The sequence below is a fragment of the Eucyclogobius newberryi genome, unplaced genomic scaffold (assembly GCF_026437365.1).
Source record: "Eucyclogobius newberryi isolate DKJ021-1_F unplaced genomic scaffold, fEucNew1.0.hap1 SCAF_3, whole genome shotgun sequence".
Taxonomy (NCBI): Eukaryota; Metazoa; Chordata; class Actinopteri; order Gobiiformes; family Gobiidae; genus Eucyclogobius; species Eucyclogobius newberryi.
In genome coordinates, this window is record NW_027315945.1 from 11,024,928 (window position 1) to 11,046,080 (window position 21,153).

General features: G+C 42.8%; 1 protein-coding gene across 2 annotated transcripts in view; it reads right to left on the reverse strand.

The window, feature by feature from the left end:
* Positions 1-21,153, reverse strand: part of bbs9 (Bardet-Biedl syndrome 9) — a 203,721-nt gene that overhangs the window by 60,839 nt on the left and 121,729 nt on the right. For both annotated transcript variants that reach the window (XM_072460825.1, XM_072460824.1), the window contains one exon: positions 18,954-19,064. In XM_072460825.1, the coding sequence (XP_072316926.1) occupies positions 18,954-19,064 (111 nt within the window). The remainder of the gene's footprint in view (positions 1-18,953; positions 19,065-21,153) is intronic.

A 21,153-nucleotide genomic window follows, 5' to 3' on the forward strand; every position in this document is an offset into this window, starting at 1 on the left:
CTGACCACACAGCTCCCAAAGCCAATCACGGTGCGGACTAGATAGTGATCGCTACCAAAAGAAAGATTACCAAGAACCTCCCAACTACAAACACCAGCTAACTCCTTGGACACAAGTGTAAGATCTATTGCACTTTCCGCACCGGTCCCCATATCATAGCGGGTCCCACCCCCATCATTCAGACAAACCAACTCCCTTTGATTGATAAAACCCTCTACCACCTGCCCATACCTATCGGTACCACTACCGCCCCACAAAGCGCTATGCGCATTAAAATCCCCACACCACACGGCCTTTCCCCGAACATCCTTACCGATACTATGTAAGGACTCTAGCGTTAACTCACCACACGGATTATAAAGGTTAACCACAGTAACAGCTTCACCACCCAGCCAGACCCTCACCGCCAGGGCCTCCGGCGCTTTACTCACACTGACAACAACGTAATTTAGGTCATCTCGGACAAACACAGCCACACCTCCGCCTCTACCCTGCTCCCTATCATTCCTAACACACACATACCCTTGTATCCCAAAACCCCACCTAGGTCGTAACCAAGTCTCCTGCACGCACATAACGTGAGGCTTGTTCAACAAGGTAGAGACAAAATGCTTAAATTCCTGGCCATTAGCACGAAGACTACGCGCATTCCATTGCAAGACAACCACCGCCATTATGAGCCCCCGGAACCTGACGGCGCATCGGGAGCCCCCCCACTCCCACTGCCAGAATGGGGCAGGGCGCCCTCCCGCAGCGCATCCTCTATCTCCGTCCACTCGGGGCCCCCAGCTCCAAAGTACTTCCCTGCAGCCTTAGCGATGATCTTAGTCTTTTCGGATCTCTTCTTGGTTTGCCCAGTACAGTTAATCACTTCCACTATAAAGAGGAAGAAATCTTTCCTCTTCACAACCAGTACATCCTCCGCACCCACAGGGCCTCTGCCCGTGGAAGCCACACTCACGGGCATCCCAGTGGGGACCTCCCCCTGGCTGCGGGCAACGCTGCCCCCTCCCCTGTCGCCTAGGACACCAGCAGCACTGGCAGCCCCCACTGCATCCACCGTCACCTGACTACCAGACACCTTCTTGACCGCATCCGCGTAGGATATGCCTTGAGAGGCTCTAACTTTTTGCACCTCCGCAGCCCTCTTGCTGAACACGCATCCCCCGTAGGCAGAGCTATGCTCTCCCCCACAGTTACAGCACTTGAGTTTTGCTCCGTCGTCACACTTCCCATACTCGTGGTCTCCTGCACATTTACCACACTTCTGCTTCCCTCTACAGACCGCTGCAATATGCCCAAAGCGCTGGCACTTGAAGCAACGCAGGGGCGGCAGAACATATGGGCGTACGCCATAGCGCATGTACCCAACGCACACCACACGAGGCAGGATCCCACCTTCAAATCTAATCATTATCGACAGGCTGTCACACCTTACCCCATCCCGGGTCATCTTCAACCGCCTAGCATCCACCACCTTAGCTCCAGTCAAATTCTCCTTTATGTCATCCACAGATGTCGTCGTAGGGACGCCTACTATAACTCCCCTGACCGTGCCTCTTACAGCATCAGACACAAGAATGTCCTTCCCCCCCAGACACTTAGCTTCAATCGCCTTCCTTTGCTGAGCCACGTCCTTGCACACAACCAGCAGCGAGCCATCCCTAAGGACACTCGCATGCTTGACCACTCCCACAGCTACAGTCAGGCTCCTTGTCAACGCCATCGGATCCCACCCCTTAAAGGACGCATTATCCTGCGCGAGCTTTATGAACACCTTACACTCTGAACTCACATCCCCGACATCTGCAACCCCCCCGCCCTGCTCCTCACTGAGAGAGCCCTCCATAGACGAGCAAGAAGACGCCCTACGCTGCACAGGATCAGTGGCTCCAGGGGAGTCCTCCCCGCTGTTCATATCGTCACCGACCAGGTCACGCTTCCTCTTCTTCTTCCCCATCATACGGACCGAGGCGTTCCTCTATGTTGTCGTAATATCCAAACTGTTGTCGTTGTAGTTTTTTATGGCAGTTGGCATCCAAGTGCACGAGGTATTGTTCGTTGTTGTTGTTGTTGTTTTAGTTGATGCCCCCGCTTATATTGTCTCAGAGACCGACCGGCTTTATTCCAGGGAGACTCTTCTTCATCTTCCTCTCCTTCTTTGACGTTCGGTGCTTCCACCGTACAGCTTTATTCTTTAGGCTTCATTCTATAGGCTTTAATATTTCCACTGATGTCGCTGCTTGGTAGCCATGCGTCTACGAGACTGGACGAGGACAGGAGACCAGCCCCACCCCCATCTCGTCACTCTGATCACTCTGACTCCCCAAAAGCAGACCCCCATCACTCCGACTCTCATTTAGCGCCTTTAGCCTGTTTTCTATATCTGCCCAATCAAGCTCCTTTGTTCCAAGGAATCTCCCTGCAGCTTTAGCAATGATCCTGATCCTTTCAGTTCTGCTTTGAGTCTGAGCAGCACAGTTTACAACATCCACCATAAAGAGTACAAAATCCTCTCTATCCACAACCAGGGTATTCTCATTAATTCTGGAACCTGCACACTTGGGACCTCCACTCTTGAAACCTTCACACTTCTTGGGAGCCACGCTGGCCTTTCTCATTTCGCCCTGGCTGGGAGCAGCGCTGGCTCCTCTCTCTGTATTTACTCTAAACTCGTTACTTGAAACTTTCTTGAGCCTCATCCTGCTGCTCATTCCCAGAACCCTCGGACGAGCTAAGGGACTTTTTACGTTTCCGGGCACGTGCAGCCAGAAAAGGCTGCTCCTCCACGCCGTCCAGAACGTCTTCGACCACCGATCCACTCTCCTCCGCCATCTCCCGTCTGAATGCAGACCTGTCTTGTTGTTGTTGTTGTTGTTTTATGGCGGTTGACATCCGAGTGTTGCATTACCGCCAGACTTTATTCCTTAGACTTTGTCGTAGTCCTAAAAGTTCTTCTTCCAGTGCCTTGACTTCCCTGGTCTCTGAAACAACAACAACTATTCTAGTCACAAAGACATATCATGACCTCATGGGCTTTGTAACACCAAAGCAATGGAAGGAGTACTTTTACGGACTACGACAGAGTCTGAGGACAACACTCGGATGCCAACCGCCATAAAACAACAACAACAACAACAACAACAACAACAAAGCACTGGAAGTCAAGGCACTGGAAGAAGAACTTTTAGGACTACGACAAAGTCTAAGGAATAAAGTCTGGCGGTAATGCAACACTCGGATGTCAACCGCCATAAAACAACAACAACAACAACAACAACAACAACAACCGGCAAGTGTTGCATTACCGCCAGACTTTATTCCTCAGACTTTGTCGTATTCTTTAAGAAGTGTTGCTTTTGCTTAGCAGCACTGCTATACAAAAAGCAAGTGAAACAATGCTTTATGACATAAGCAGACACTCTGATAAAGTCTGAAGAATAAAGTCTGGCGGCAATGCAACACTTGCCGGTTGTTGTTGTTGTACTGCATTTGTGTGAAAGTACTGCATGTGTGTAACACGTGTGTCAGAGTACTACATGTGTTGTTGAACATTTTCAATATTTGTTGAAAAATATTCAGCCTTCCCGCTCGTCCATGTTTTCTGCTGCGTTTTGCGACATACCAATGACGCTCAGTCATTCACAGTTGATGATTGCGTAGTTTGCGACTCAAATAGTTGTTTGTCCTGACAAATTGCAAGATCGTGCTGAACGCAGACCTGAGCAGGGAGAAAGAGAGACTATAACTATAACTATAATCAGCAAATACTGAAAAAAGTACAATATGTACAAATGTCAAAAGCAACAGCAGCAATAAGACGGTGAAAGCGATCGTAAAGAGGTATAATTTGTTGAAATCTGTGAAAGTGTCAAAAATCCTTCAATCATAAAAAGCAAAAAGCTGCTTTATGACATCATAAGTAGACGCTCAATAATTAACTAATTAATAATCAGCTACTGCTACTACTACTGCGCGCACATAGAGCGCACCGCTTCTGCCTTCTCACTGCAGCCTTCTCACTGCAGCCTTCTCACTGCAGCCTCTCACTCTTCTTCTTGCAGAGGAAATGCGGCTGCAGGACAGGCTGCTGCTGCTGCTGCTGCTGCATTTACTCGTGAGATACAGTCAATGGATGCACAAGCGTGAGCCCCGATGTTGCATTAACTTTGTTCAAAAACTTTTTGGAGTTCTTTGCAGACAAATGTATGTTATTAATTTGAAAGGCAAATTTAATGCAAAATTCTCTAAAACTCTCCTAAACTAACTCAACACTGTATCTACGCAGAGGACAGAGATGTGTGGGCTTATTATCCTCATTAAATTAAATCCGGACATAATGCATGGAAGACGTGGACACCAGTCTAATGAGTGGTCAGAACATTTTTGGGAGCGCTGCAGAGTGGGTGGAAACGTGACTGAACGCTGTTTAGAGGACACAGTACAAGTCGGTGCAAATGCAACCGTTTTACTCGCAGTCTAGAGCCCTGTTATACAATTAAAAAGAATGATAACTTTTGATGCCCCACCCCTCAAGATGATTTATTGTCGTCGTGTCCTTGGGCAAGACACTTCATCTACCCCCTTTGGATGCATGTGGTGTGTGAGTGAATGTTTGTAGGTACAAGGGCCAATGGCAAAGACTAGCAAGCTCGATTCAGCCCCAGCGATTCATCCCCAGGGCAGATTCATGAATAATGTGTCTTTAAGTGCCCAAAAAGCGTTAAAACAATCAACTGCATTCCACTTGTTGTGTGCCATGGCTTTCCACCTGCTGCTGAAATTAAAAGAGAGTAACATCGTCCGCGACCCAAAACAAGAGTTCATAAGAACTATGTAAAGAGGTGAGGAGCAGCGTGGCCTCAGCGCCACATGTGTTACCTATTGGCTTTTGCACGGGGCCGGCCTGCACTTCCCAGGCAGCCGTGGAAAAGTACACTCCACAATTCATTGCTTCCTTCTCGCCAAATTAAAGGTCCCTTGTTAAAAAAATATGGGAGGAGTGTCAGAGTGCGGGGATTCACAAGGAGAGGGCCACAACAAGGGGCTTTTATGACACGGCCAAAGAGCCTCAGAACTGAACCTAATATCTGTGAGAGTGTCTGCAGACAAGGGCAGCTGTGCACAGTATTGACTTATCACAGCTTCATTTTTTTGATTAATATGTAGGCTTTAAATGAAGCGAAGCATACAGGTATAACATTTACAGTGCCCCAAAGTCACATTCAGTCCATTAATAAACGATTATCAAGAGTAATACAGTGTCAAGTGCTTCTGTTTCTCAAATCATCCGAAAGTGTTTCCAACAGTGGCTCAGGAGCAGGTTGTGAGAATGGAGAAGTCATCTTCTCAAACCACAGTCATCTCAACATAACCTGCAGAAGCCAGGCTCATATGTATTTGTAGTACTCAGAGTCAATTTCAACACATAATCACTCTGGTATGGCTCTTGTTGAAAGCGTTCGGGGAAAAGGTGAATAAATCAAACTTTTTCCAAATCCAGTGAAACGCGCACACATATTTTTTTTTCTTCATATTTCGGCTCATTAATGTCCTTGAAGTCGCCATGGTTCCACCTTTGCCCTTTGCCCCAAATCAAAATGCTTGCAATGTGATGGGTCCGATTCACCAATAACTGTAAGGAAACATTATCGACAGGAGCCTGAAAAGATGCATTTGTGAAATAATTTTGCAGCATAAGGTAAATCTCAACAGTCTAAAGCTACATTTAGCTTTAGCTTTAGCTTTATTTACAGATACACAGGGATACAGAGTAATACCTATCTTATGATTCAGAAGTGCGTTTGCTTACTACTTTTGTGGAGCCATATCTTCATCTTCTTTTATGTAATACTTTTTACCCCTTTCGTCTGAATCGCAAATCATCTGCCTCCGGCTCACTCCGCCCTTTCACACCGACTTACTTCATGTCTTCTTTTAGTATGTCCTGTAAATCCCATCTACGGTCCCCCACTTGGGGCCTCTTTCCTGGGTGTCTTCTCTGATCTTTTAAACTCCAAAACCTCCAAAACAAATTCCATAAAGTTCCTCAGCAAAACCAAGCAAACAAATAAAAAACAACATTGCGTTCGCCATGGCTTACAAATGTATTTACACAACAGTTCACAGCATTTTAATGACTCCTGTATCTGGTTTTCACCCAGCAGAACTTTACAAGCCCTCAACAGTGTCTGCACGCCCGATCCGACCGTTAAATTTACAAACTGAACTAATGGCCATGAAATACATTAGACTAACAGTTGTGTCCCATAAGCTCAGCTGGGGCGGTCCTAATGCGAAAAGCAGCGTGGGGCATGAAGGCCAGTCAACGCCCCCCCTCTCTTTCTCTCTCTCCGTCTTTCTATAATCTCCATTTCCTCCAGAACCATCCCAAAGGAAGAGCACTCATATCCCCCCCAACACATGTTAGTCCGCACATCTGGGTCTGCACTGTCGGGAGATGTTGATGCTTATCGGACCTAGAGTAGTCTTTCTTCACTCTACCTCCCCGAGTTTGGCTGTGGGGAGGAGATCAGAGCTATAATTTGCACCATTTATCAACGTGGTCCCCGACTAATGAGATTGCTTGGATGAAACTCCCATTTTGCGTCATATGGAATGAATAAGCTGGTGATGTATTTTTTGCCATATTGCCCCGTGTTATTTTAGGTCAAAGTAATTTATAGTTTGGGGTTTACAGTTTCAGAAATGGAACGAAATGGGATAAAAAACAACAAGACAAGCTCAGAAATACGGTACATTATCAGCGATCAAATGGAATGAAAATGATGATATATGTTATTGTGTAATTCTGGAAAATAAACCTAACTGATCTCTTTGGTAACCACTAAGCTCCTGGAATGAAGATACTTGAAAGCACAATGTAGGTTCTCTTTAAAATAAACTCCTGTGTGGTTTGATTGAAATTTGAACCCGACCTGCCAAACGAAGGGCAAAATAAAACAAGTCCAGCGAGGATTATCATATAAAACGGGATGGTAAACCGCACGTCTTTAATCGAGGAAAACAGAAGATGCATAAACTGACTGAATATATTTTTTATTTTATGTTATTTCTGATGAGCTTTATCTTACAGCTAATTGAGACTAAAACTTCACATTTGATTTGGGGTTACACACATATCCTAGCTCCTTATTACTTTGCCTGGAATGTTCCGCAGTATAGTATTAAACATTTCGTTCTCTCTGCCATAAGATGTGTGGACAGGCAATGCCGCACAAAGTCAGAATGCATACAGTTTACCATACCATACTGTGTAGCATTCTAAGCAAAGCAATAACACAATAGCAATAACTACCAGAATAATTATGTGCACCTATAAATTAATGGATCAGGGTTCACTGACTTTGAGCGTTTAATCATGGTAAAGTATTGAATATATCTAGACAGTTTCTTTTCCTTGTATCTAAAGTCTAAGAGCATCCTGGGACAGCACCACCACCCACTGACCGACTTTGTAATGATTCCTTCGGGGTGTTTTTACGTGCCAGTATGGAAAAAAATGAATTGTTTTTCCAAGTCTTTTGTGCCCTCTGCGATTAACCTGCTGAATTTGGATGGCAGTATTTTTGGAAGTCTATAGTATATTGTTGTGTATTGTTGGGTTTGACTTGAAGAGCTCTTCTTTTTAATTTGTGACTGTGTTTATGTATGCGTGCGACTGCTCTGGGAACGCAGCAAATTAATTGCCAGTTGGGATCAATAAAGTTTTCTGAATCTTAAATCGTATCCACTATGCAGCTAACCAAATTCAATCATCTTAGCCTTCTTTAAACAGCTTTTACTTCTCACTGTGCCTACAGGTGTAGTCCTTGTGCCCAGTAATCAAATCAATTTATTTTTGTAATGCCACTTTGTACAATCATACATTATTTTTATTGTTTCGAATACATGTACATATATTTAGTCTAAGTGATGTAACACTAAATACCAAGAAACCCAAAAACGTAAACAATATATACTGCATAATATGCCCATTAAGTATTTGTAGCAACACATTTTCCATTTTACTGTGCTCTCAATGCTTGCAGTATCCCACAGGCAAATATTTGGAATGATATATACTCTGTAATCACCTCAAGGATTAGCCATTAGCCAGGAATAGCCTATCAGCCTATCAGATAATAGTGAAACATTACACATATCAAACATCACAACATTTCATCAACGCTCCGTCCACACAAACAAACTAGGGTTAGCCATGCAGCAGGATTTAGCTGGTATGCAGATGAGTTACATGAGAGCATTCTGCAAACTAACAATGTTGTGGACATGCGGCCAGCAAAGTCTTCATGGGGGAAGGGCCAAGTTAAAATTCTGACATATTTTAATTTTGTCAAGCATGTAACAAAAAAGAATTTGAAATCAGATTTTTCTTTGTTCATAGCTTGTGTGTCAGCTTCACAAACCTGCCCAACAAGCCCAGCCATTTCAGCTTTAATTGGGGTTTATTTTAGTGACTTGACTCATTTTTCAATGCAACAACCTGGTTCAGGAGTACGTCAGTCAAATCACATATGACAAATAGTCAAATGCAAAACTACAGCGTTTCAATTTAATCGTCAGTCCAAGTGTTCTCTTATCTTTCTGTTAATGTCAAATCGAGTTAACCTGTTCATTCTGCAAGTTTGATTTCATAAATAGCCCTATACAACAGGAACAATAATCTACTGAAAGTGAATGAAGAGTTTTGCTGTTGTTCGGTCATGGTGTCAATAATTGTGAAGGTTTTAAAATGACACCGTTTCTTCTCACCGAGTAGAATGATGTTATTGATGTTTTTATTTACAGTAACAAGCCAAATTTCACATGACTCCTCAAACCAAATATTTGCCTTTCCATCTGTGAGGACACTTAGCCTCACAGCGACACGTGTATGGGTATGTGTGTGACGACTACACAAGGCCCTGTATGTGCATGTGTTTGTGTTCATGGGGGGTGTGTCGGGACAGAGAGGCTAGTATCTACCACACACACACACACACACACGCACGCACACACACACATACATACGCAAAACACACGCACACGCACACACAACTCGTCCATGGGTCAGAGCGGCTGGCCACGGCCCCCAGGAACCCCACAGGATGAGGAAACTCCGATGTGAAAAGCAGCCGCGGAGAGGGAGTTAGCTCTGAGTGATTTTAAAGTCAGCATCTTAGTCAGTAAATAAGAAAGCCCGGTGTGTTTTTATGCATATCTGTTGTTGACAAGGAGGAAAACTGAAGATCAGGGATGTTCTATCATAGCGTAATATATTTATTTTTTAAAGCAAGGAAAGTATAAGGCGGGCCTATTCAGTTTACCAGAGCTGATTTGGCCCGTCTTCCAAATATTAAAAACATATTTTCTCTTGTTTACTGGTTTAGTCCTGGTTTAATTCTTGTTTTGTCTGTCTGTCTATTTAGAGTTTAATCCTGGTCCAGTACTGGTTTGGCAATTTGTAATAATGTAGAGTAATGTTTTTATTTTCAGCCGTGTTGTTAAATCGTATTGGGGATATTTTGTGAAACTTCAAATTGTGTTTTGATGGCACCATAGCCCTCCAAAATATCTGGCCCTGGAATATAATTTAGTTGCAAAGCACTAGCATAGGGTGAAGAGCAGGGAGGACATTCAGCAAATTGTCAGTGCCAGGAATCGATCTCACGCTGAATCCGGCACAGAGTCAGGCAACACAGCATCACCATTTCTAATGAGGGAGGAAACTTCATCACCTTAAAATGAATTCTTAAAGTCCAAATCTTTACAGAATGAAATACAAATCCAATAAAATGTGTTTCTCTCCAGAGGAGAGACTAATTTGGAGATTAATCCCATTGTGATACTCCAAAAACATCGATCTAACAGGCATGATTCAGACCTTAGCGATGACATCAACCCGCTCCTGCCTGTGCCCACCTGTCCAGGGACCCCTGCTGTGTCTTAAAAACAGTATATGGGCTGAGGCTTGTGTGTGATCCCAGGTGGGCCGTGGGGAGGGGCAGTGCAGTGACAGGGAGGAGCACAGCCAAACGCTCTCACTTTCATGTGTCTTTCATCCGCATGTTCAAACCACGCAGAGACGGAAGAGCACGGACCTGGTGCCTATGTGAGCGCGTTTGATCAGGCCTTTCATGTGTCCAGGCCTCACTTCCGGTTAACACAGACAAACAGAACAAGTCTGTGGTAAAGGTTTGGAGAAAAGCCTAATGACTGGGATCAAACTGGATTAAAGAAGGTAGAGGAATTAGAGTAGTGAGTTTAAAAGATGACTTAATAGTGCATTTGATTTATATGGTACTTTTTGGACTGTTACAGATGCTTACGTTGCATTATTTACTCACTCCACACCTGCTGATGGCATGCCATTTCTGTAACCATAGCTGCCTTGGGGGGATGCATTTTAGAAAAAAAAAAAACTTGAATCAAGTCATTTTAAACCACAATCTGCATATTCTTTGAGTTTTATCCAATCAGAGCAGGCGGTGCAGTGCCTTTACCTGTCCTGTGGGTATAAAGGAAAATTGGAACCCGAGCTGTACTCAATAACTTCAACAATTTTAAATGCAAAGAAGTAACATTACATGCTAGAACGACAACATTTCAAGTATATGTTTAAACATCTTCTCAAAAAAGTACATTTATACAAAACAACCAGTCAATTAGAGTAACATGAGTATTTGTAATTAGTTATTTTCCACCACTAGTAGAGCTATTCATTGAAACAAGAGTTTCAAAAAAACTTGATTACTACTGAAAAGAAATACCTTGAATATTTTTAGAATGGTCTCAGTTCAGAACTACTATAAAACCACATTTCTCTCTCATCCCCAGGTCATACCCAGTTATCGTGTCTAATAAAGCCTACGAACCAAAAAATCCTTAAAAAAAATAAAAATAAGTAATAATAAAACAATGTTCTCCATTGTTGTAAAACGTGTTTGAATTCTCATTGTGGAATTGAAATCGTGTACTGAGCCAATAGTGACAACAGTACAGGTCGGTGACAGCCATGACAGACATGGCAGACCTGTGATTGAACTGTTGACCTTCGGGTTGGTGGGCAAACGCTCAAACCGCTTAAGTAGAGCAGGTTATAAATAATGCGACTAAGGAAAATCAATTCATTCCCACATTTAAGCAGAAGCATGCAACACTATTGAGAGCACAGGGTCTTAATATTTTCATAGTTTAAGGAGAGATATTAATAGCATATTTGGCTGTGCCTTGTGGCTTTATGACAAGTCTGGACATGAGTATCTTCCTCTCCCCGGCCCCTAACCACTTCCTACGTTTCCCATTTCTGGCCTTGTTTTAAGTGTAAACCGCAGTCTGGCTTTAGAGGGTTTCTTTGCAAACAATACTAATTGGGGAGTTTTTCCTCTTCGATTAAACAAAAGCATGGATTGTGTGAAAAATGTAGTCAGACAAAAATAGTAATAAAATATAGCCGCAAGCGGCAATGATCGGCCCTCGCCCCGCCGCCACACCGCCGCCACGCCGCAAGAGGAGGGGGCGCTAACGCGCCCCAATTGTCCTTTTATTACGCCTACTGCTGAATCTGTGACGCTGTCACATCTTCTCCCCTTTGTTTTACCATCAAAAAGCTATTTTATTTTGAATTCTTGGCAAAATGTGCGGCTTTGCCGCACAGACACCGTGACTCTTTGAATGAAAATGTGGATAACTTTTGATGGTCCTGAAGATGAGTCTCACCAAATTTCAGGTTAATAGGGCTGACGCCCTGGGAGGAGTTTGTGAAGGTCTAAAGTGTAAACATGTTCTGGCGATTTCCCATTGGAATAACATGAAAGGTTTCGGTCATCGTTACGGCAACGCCATAACAATTATGACATGGGTCTCATTGACTTTTTTGATGGGGATGCTAAAATTGAGTTGTGTGTCAAATTTCATATAATTTCGCAAAACTAAACATTTAACCTCCATATAAAATCTGTAGGGGGCGCTGTGGCGCCAAATGAATTTATTTCACTTCAAGTAGGTTTAGGGCAAAGAGTTTAACAACTGATTCTAATTTGACGCAATTCGGACTTTATCTGCGCAAACGGCAGAAATTTAAAATATGGGAGATTTCTGAAATTCTAGCTACAGTTTGCGGCTTCGCCGCACAGAGACCGTGAGAGGTATCAATGTAATTTGGATAACTTTTGATGTCCCACTCCTCAGTAGCATTTTCACCAAATTTCAGCTTTTTAGGGCCAACGCCCTGGGAGGAGTTCGTAAAAGTACGACGTTTCGAAAAACTCCGAAGTCATGTTTAGCCATTTTTGAAGCAATATGGCCGACATTTGGTTGGGCTGACGGCGTTGCCGTAATACTATTTTTTACTTCTCTTGTCACCATCTACCTCTGCGCCAAATTTCATGATTCTACGATCAGATTTTTTTTGGGTCATTTCCCATCTCTCAATGCATTTTTGGTACATTTGGGGGCGCTGACGCGCCAATTTTTTTTATTTTATAAAAGGCAAATAGCCAGAATGTAGAGAGGCACGATTTTTAGAGGTGTGAACATTTTTGTGACTTTTCGTCAATGTTCACTGGGTGAAAAATAGGGGGGTTGGTCCCGAGAAGAAGAAGAAGAAAGAATAATATTCCGATGCGAAAACAATGTTTCCCATTTTTCAAATATCATAAACTATACATTTTCGGAAAGCGCTCGCGCTTTCCTACCTCATGGTGTGGGTCCCTGGTCACTGACGGGTACTTTCGTTAATTTTGAGTGGGCTCCGCCCACTTTGTGTTTTTGGCCCTCTATACAGTAATAATGTTCAATTTTTGCATTACATGCTTATATGCACGGAACATGCAAGAGATGGGGAACGTATTCGTGAGCTACTTAGCGCAAATGAGTGCTTTATATGGGGATGACGACCGCTTCGCGGTCGTCATCTCAATGTAAAGTGCTCGTTTAGTGCGCACTTTTGCACGGGCTTCGCCCGTTTACAACGGTAATGTTCCATTTTCCTACTACTAATTAGTATGCACGGGGCGTGCATGAGTGAAGGAGTGCGTTAGTGAGTGTTTGGAAGTGGGCGAGCGCTTCGCGCTCGATTTCGTGCGCACTACGTGCGCACTTTCGCAGCCGTGCTTCGCACGGCCTTACGAGATTAATAGGCCTCTCGCCAGCTTGTGGCGCTCGGGCCTAATAAGTTGGACGTTGAGGAACAATTTTGAACAGTAATATGTGTTTTAAACTACACGTGAGTTTGGAGCAGTCCAAACATTGTGTTTTCTAAGGTCAGAAGCAGGAAAATGGACAACCATACATATATGGGTCATTTAGAGAAATTGGAAGGCTAGACAGCCATTTACATGTAATCTAGAGGACGTTATGGTGTTAACAGTGCAGTCTTAGTCCACAGAGATCATCACATTGCATTAAAGAACCTTCTCTTTTACAAAAAAAACAAAAACAGTACTGACTAATAATGTAACAAAGACGACTCAAACATAGTTTTTAAAACATTTTTGTTTCCTGAGAGTGACTGGAATGTATTAGCATGCTATGAGTATATTAGTATTTCTTCAATACAGTACAACATGTTATTAGAACAGGTCTCATCTAGACTTACATGGAGTGCAATGACTACTTATACCTGCTGCAGTTGGCTCATCTTCCATTCTTGCTTTGGCCTTGTCAGAGTCTCCATCACCTCCCCTTCTCATTAGCAGCGACGCCTGACCGGCTTAACCACAGCAGTACCATACACCCTACACTCAGCCCCCTAACGAACCCTGAGCCCATCAAAGCGAAACTCACTCGTCCGCGTTAGCAAAGACAAACTGTCATAAAACTGGGATTTGCCTGACTCAAGACCAGAAATCACTTGTTGGCTGTGGCGCGGTATGTCTGTCTACTTTACACAATGTGAAGAAACACAAAGGAGACGAGCGTGGATAGAGGAGTGCAGACAGTACAGAGAAGAGTTGTGGTCCAATTTCCCAAACAGCAAAACAGTAGCCCTGGCAACGGTAAACCAGCAACACGCCAATACACTGTCTTTCCTCTCAGGCACACGATACAGTTGGCTGCAAAAATGAAGGCTGATGATTGCATGTGTTTGAATGATCCCCACTTGACCTTTGCTATTGTGAGCGTATGTTCTTAAGAATATAAGACGTCGTAACACTCCAAAAGTTCTGTTTCGGGAACTGGAGTGACCTAAGATTAAATAAAAGAAACTAGAACAGGATGATAAGGGAAAATGATTAACGGGAGATTCCGGTAAATGTTTTGACGTTTACAAATCAACTCCAGTCAATTGGCAAGAGGATAGGGCAGGGTATATATATAGATATATTAAAGACACAGCAATAGAAAGTAGGTCTATCACAAAGTGTGTGTTTTTTGATACTTACAACTGTACAGTTAGTCACACCCACTTTTTTTTGTGGAAAATCAAACACCCAAACAGGACCATATACGCTCCAATAGGTCACAGGCTACTGCATGCGCTCTCCCCCGTGCGGACTGATACAACACACACGTGCGTTTGTTTATTAGCACAACGGAGCGCATCGCATCGCTCGTCTCCCGTAGATTTCTGTCCACTTCTGCGTCAGCTCGAACTGTCTTTCTCAGTCTTCATTTTGCCCCGTACACTGAGGGAACTATATTATGATAGATCCATGCGCTTAGGCATGCGGAAACGTGGGCACGACCCGCAGGCGGCTGCAGGTGAGCGATAGGTGGGTTTTATGATTGATACGTGGCAGGACAAATGATTTATCCACGCCACGAGGAAATATGATAAAAAATTAGCTGAAAAAAATCGTCCATACCACCTTTAAAGAAGGAGTTTTGAACGAATTTAATAAACACAAACAAAGATGTACAATAGTATTCACAGCCTTTGCTCGATACTTTGTTGAAGCACTTTTGGCACTAATTACAACCTCAAGTCTTTTTCAGTTGATTTTTATGGAAGTTTATTCCATTCTTCTATGTAGAACCACTCAACCCCAAAAAGGTTGGTTGGTTGGTGAGCATCGGTTCATCATAGATCTAATTTTCCGATCCCTCCAGAGAAGTTGGGTTCAAGTCTGGCCTGTGGGCCACTCAAGGACATTGACAGAGTTGTCCTGTAGCCACTCCTTTGTTCTCCTGGCTGTGTACTTATGGTCATTGTCTTGTTAGAAGATGACCCTTGGCCCCAGTCTGAGGTCCAGAGCCTCTGAAACAGGTTTTCATCAAGGATCTCTCTGTACACTGCTGCATTTCTTTTTCTAGTGTCCCATTTCCTGGTGCTGAAAAACATCCCCACAGCATGAGGCTGGCTCCACCATGCTGCTCTGTAGGGATGGTACTGGCCAGGTGATGGTTTCCTTCATGTGTCTTTTACTGAAGTGTTGCTTCCCTCTGGCAACTTTACCATACAGGCCTGATTGGTGATACAGTGATGATTGTTTTTCTAGAAGGTTCTCTTATCTCCACAGAGACACGTTCGAGATCCGTCAGAGTGACCATCAAGTTCTTGGTCACCTCCCTGACTAAGGGATCACTCAGTTTGGCCGGGCCCAGCTCTAGGAAGAATCTTGGTGGTTCCAAACTTTTTCATTTACAGATGATGGAGTCCACTGTGCTCAGAGGAACCTTCAAAGCTGCTGAAATGTTTCTGTCCCTTCCCCAGATCTGTGCCTTGATTCAATCCTGTCTTGGAGGTCTACAGACAATTCCTTAGACTTCATGTCTTGGTTTGTGCTCTGACATCACTGTTAACTGTTAACCTTATATAGACAGGTGTGTGCTTTTCTAATCATGTCCAATCAACTGAATTTACCACATATGGACTCCAATCAAGTTGTAGAAGCATCTCAAGTATGATCAGTGACAAAATGCTGTACCTGAGCTCAACTTTGAGTGTCTCACGCGTTTCTAATTTTATTTTTTGAATACAATTGCAAATAATTCCAACAACCTTCATCCAAGTTGTCATGATGGGGTATTGTGTTTGTAGAATTTCGAGGCAAACTTTATTCTTTTTAGAATAAAGCTGTAAGATAACAAAATGTGGAAACACTGAAGTGCTGTGAAAACATTCCGGATGCACTGTACATCTATTTTGTTTTCAGACTTTCTAAAAACAGATATGGCTATGTTTCCTAATGAGTCCAATATAAATGGTCCTTTACCTATTGCAATCTGATTATCCAAATTATTCATCGCTATGAGTTTAAGAGTGCTTTTCACAACCAGAGTTTACGGCCATGGTAAAACTAACAAAACTAGCATGCTAACAACACACTTCCTGCTTAATACCCTCTATAATTAGATTAGCACACAGCAGTCTCATTTTGACCCAATACACCTGTACTGGGGCAAAACAGATTTTGTTCATTTATCTTTTTTCAAAGAGGTTTCTTTGGTCGACAATGTGCCTTTTCCTATCGTCTTTTCTCACATCTATTCCTCATAATCTCTGACTTTGGCCAGTTTAGAAGTTATGAGGTAATATATTCTGCATTCACAACCCTTAAGCTTAAAGGTACACTATATCACTTTGCTGGTGACTAGGTCTGCCACTCGCTAGTTTGGCAGGGTCACAAAGCAGAGACTAAAGAATTGAACAAAAAACACATAATTTCTTGTATTCTGGTGCATTCTAGACATAATTATTATTAAATTATTATCAATTCATTACTCGAACGTACACTGGTGTGCTTATGAATGGTTGTGTGAATGGGTGAGTGATTCCTTGATCTAAAACAGTTTGAGTCTCTTTAAAGTAGAAAAGCATAATTTAGATGTGACCATTTCCCATTCTTGTAAAAGTGGAAAAACCGCCACTAAAAAGAGCTAAAATAAAAGCTGATAAAAAAAAAATACCCATCCTAAAGGGCTAATAACCTGATTCAAGTTGCATGGCATTTAGGAAAGTTAAGTCAGTATCACTGCACTTTAGGCAATGACATTAAAGGCAGTCTGTTTCTGATTACTGCAGACTAGTGGACTTTTATGCACTTACTGACAATTAAAGGAACCCTACGCTCTTACTGGTTTAACCCTTCGGGGTCCGGAGCTTTTTTGGCTGTTTTTGGGTACCTTCAATTTTGCCCTGATATACTACATTAAGAAATGTTTACCAGACCAATGTTGGGCATCTTTTTTTTCAGCACAACCTCACCTATATGATCAGTTAGTTAGTTTTTCACTTTGACATACTATTTCAACATAACTGGACGTAAACACACACACAAAACACAAAGTCCGTCTAGAAAAAATATGTTTTTTTCATTGTAAAACCCTCAAACATGCTCAACCAAGCATTTAAAAAGGTTCAAACTGAACGACAAGGTGCAAATATGAACATATAAAAGTATTCTTGTGATATATACAAGCAATAAACAACTATTTACAATAAAAAGTAGGTAAATCCTCAGGCGTTTTTCTATTTGTGCTATTTCTCAAAACAGTTTCTGTCCAAAATGACACAGAGAGCCACATAACAGGCCTTGCACTTCCATGTGAGTGATGTTCAGAAGGAACTCTAAACCAGGACTAAACCAGGTCTAAACCAGGACTAAACCAGGACTAAACCAGGACTAAACCAGGTCTAAACCAGGTCTAAACCAGGTCTAAACCAGGTCTAAACCAGGTCTAAACCAGGTCTAAACCAAGTCTAAACCAGGACTAAACCAGGTCTAAACCAGGTCTGAATCAGGTCTAAACCAAGTCTAAACCAGGACTAAACCAGGTCTAAACCAGGTCTGAATCAGGTCTAAACCAGGTCTGAATCAGGTCTAAACCAGAACTAAACCAGAACTAAACCAGAACTAAACCAGGACTAAACCAGGACTAAACCAGGACTAAAGCAGGTCTAAACCAGGTCTAAACTTGATCTTTCGTTTAATCACAAAAGACGACAAAGTTATTATAAGAAATGCAACGCGCACATTTTTAATGGAATTGAAATGATCATAACTTTGGTTTTAATGGATGGATTCGCATAAAGAAATCACTCAGACGTAACGTCAGGTATCCGCTTCCGCATGACGTCGACGGCAGCCGTCTAAGTCACTTAGTTTTCATGCTGCGCGGTCCTAAAGCCGACCATGTTTCAAAACGCACCGGTGCGGGCGTTGACCCCGAAGGGTTAAAAAAGGAACTACAATGACAACTGAACCTGGGTTTCCAGAGCCGTAACCTGGAGATAGAGACTCATAAAAGTGTTTCAGAGGCTGCACTTGCACGGATTAATCATTGGCTGTAGGTGGTGGGCTTAAGTAGGTTTCAACCAACTGGATTTAGTCGTAGGAACTGGCAACCCAAATGAGAGACTCGTGTGAGGCTCATTCTGCTTTCTAATACAATAATTGTCTTCATAAGCAAAACACAAAAATGTATCTGGGGACGCAGATCAATAAAGTTTATGGAATTTAAATCAAAATCTTACAAACGGTTCCTTTAAAAACACCTATTGGAATGTCATCAATGCCAGCATACACAGTTGCCAATGGAATTACACTTGAAGTCACTTTTAAAACAATTTAAAGCCCCTTCTCTTCATGCTAAACCTTACCATTCTGATTAGAAATATTGGCTTGTAGGTTTTGCTCCTTTTATATATATATTAAGCTTGCATGTGTGCAGCTGGGAGAGCAATAATCAAAGTTTGGCAGCGGACGCCATCTTGATTGTGTGGACTGTTAGCCAAAGCTCGTGGAAGTGGTGCATATGAAAAACAGATGAGAGAGGACGGAGCCGGATTACTCTGGTGTGACAGACAGTGAGCAGATATCATTGTCAGGGCTCCGCGGAGGATTTGGTGACGAGCGGAGAAGGATGCTGCAGATGTACGCTCTCACTCTATTCAGTTAATATCCTATTGGAAACGAAACGACGGTGAAGAGGGCTCGGTGTTGGAAGTTAAACGTTTTGTTGCGCCAAAGGGGATGGAATACAGACAGAAAGGTTTGTAGACTCACCTTTCTTGACTTTCTTGGATGGCTGTTTCTTCTTGATGAACTTTGCAGTGTCTTGCTGCAGGTTCAACTCCTCGCCGTCTCCTGAGACCTCTGCAATGGGTTCAACGCCACCTGAAAGACACAATGATATGAGAAATGAATGAGTTTAATACAAGTAAATCCATAATTATTAGCGATTTCAACTCAACTTCAAAGCAAGCAGCCACTATTATTATTTTTGCCTTTTTATTCTCCTCCATGTGCCAGTAGAGGGCAATTCCTTGAACCATCTGCAATAGTGGGGTTTTTATTTGTTAAAGGTTGAATGGACAATTTTTTGGGCCCAAATCTGAGTCTTATTTCCTCGTGGCGTGGACTGCCGATTAGTCCTGCCACGTATCAATCATAAAACGCACCTATCGCTCACCTGCAGCCGCGTGTGGTTCGTCCCACGTTTCCGCGTGTCTAAGCGCATTGATTTATCATAATATAGTTCCCTCAGTGTACGGGACAAAATGAAGACAGAGAAAGACTGTTTGAGCCGACTCATAAGAAGACGGAAATCTACGGGAGACGAGAGATGCGATGCGATCCGTCGCGCTGATAAACAAACGCACGTGTGTGTTGTATCAGTCCGCACGGGGGAGTGCGCATGCGCACTTTCGCCTGCGTTCTCAAATGGCCGAAAAATCGTCCATTGCGCCTTTAAGGTGCAAAAATAATAATATTTTGAGTGGTTTAGAAACATGAGTGCAAACTATAAGCGACATTTTGTACACTTTTTGCAAATTATACTTCCCATGGATTGGATTGCTTCTGGACAAATGAGGGATTACATCCATCAAACTGTCCTTCTTGGTCGTTGTCTGTCAGTTTTCACATTGACGAGTGAATGTATAAAGGGAAAGTAGAGTACACTTAAGAAGCCACGATGCTTCCAAATGATCCCCCCAAAAAACAGTTTGCTTTAAGATAAAACGCACTAAAGACAATGCAGCTTGTACATATCTTCTAGTCCTAGCCTGTTCATTTGCTTGAGAGTGTGTGTGTGTGTGTGTGTGTGTGTGTGTGTGAGAGAGTGAAATCCCAGCTGAACACAGCGGATCAGAGTGGATTTGAGGAGATTCGGGGCCCGGTGAATTGGACGCCTTGTCTCCCTGCAGGCGGCCCCTGTCCTCCCGTCTCACCCCCCTCTTCCTCTGCTGTCTCCTCTTCCTCATTTACTGCTCTATCCCTGTCTGTCTCCAGCTTATCCCCCTCAGTCATTCCGTCCTCTGGCCCCTGTCACCGGTCACAAATCTACTCACCACAAGTCCTCCACGGTCACTACAATCCCAAAACAAAAATAATCTCTATTCCAATTGTTATCCGTGACCCTTTTTCTCATTTCCTGTCTTGGCTTAGAATGTCTAATTTTATGTCTTACTTATTTATGAATTTCTTTGGATAGGATTACAGTGTTCATGCCATTGGTTTGGTTAAACATCTCACAATAAATCTCAAAAAGCATTAAAGAGCAACAGTTGTCAAAGTTGCTCTGTTCTTTGTGGTCATTAGGTGGTAATGCAGGAACTCCTTTTTAAGTTGACAGTCATCAGACTCATTCTGATCATTTCAAATGTCAACGTTGATGATTGTAGTTCGCCTCTTTTGAACTGCATCAAGGACAGAAAACAAAAATGTGTTTTTTGTCTGCTCAAAATTACAGTGCATTATCTTATAATATAATTTTAGCTTCAAGACCAAGGTTAACTTGCACTATAAAAGTTCAAAACTGGATGGCTATCGGCCTTAAATCTCCAGTATAGTATAGTCATATTTTGTTTGGGCCGACTATCTGCTTAAAGGAAAGTCATAAAGCTTAATTTTAACACTTGAGAGTGAAGTGGTCCCTGCACAAAATGTGATTATGCTTCCCCATTAACTAGTGGTTAAACAGGGTTGTGGATGTCTAAAACATAATTTCTATTGATATTATTGTGACTTTCGTACTTTTATTATGCAAAGCAGTGCGATGTATAGACGGTGAATATGTTTCTAGTCATTTCATGTACTTTGATGGAATTGCTGACATTATCGGCAGCTCTGGATTCTAAAGGATCTATGTCGCCATGGGGGAAAACAAACAAACATATTGGTCAAGCTCTATTCAAAACATCTGTTTATTTGGTTGTCAGCAAGACCCGCAACAGATAGCAGATCTACAAACATCTATGTTGTA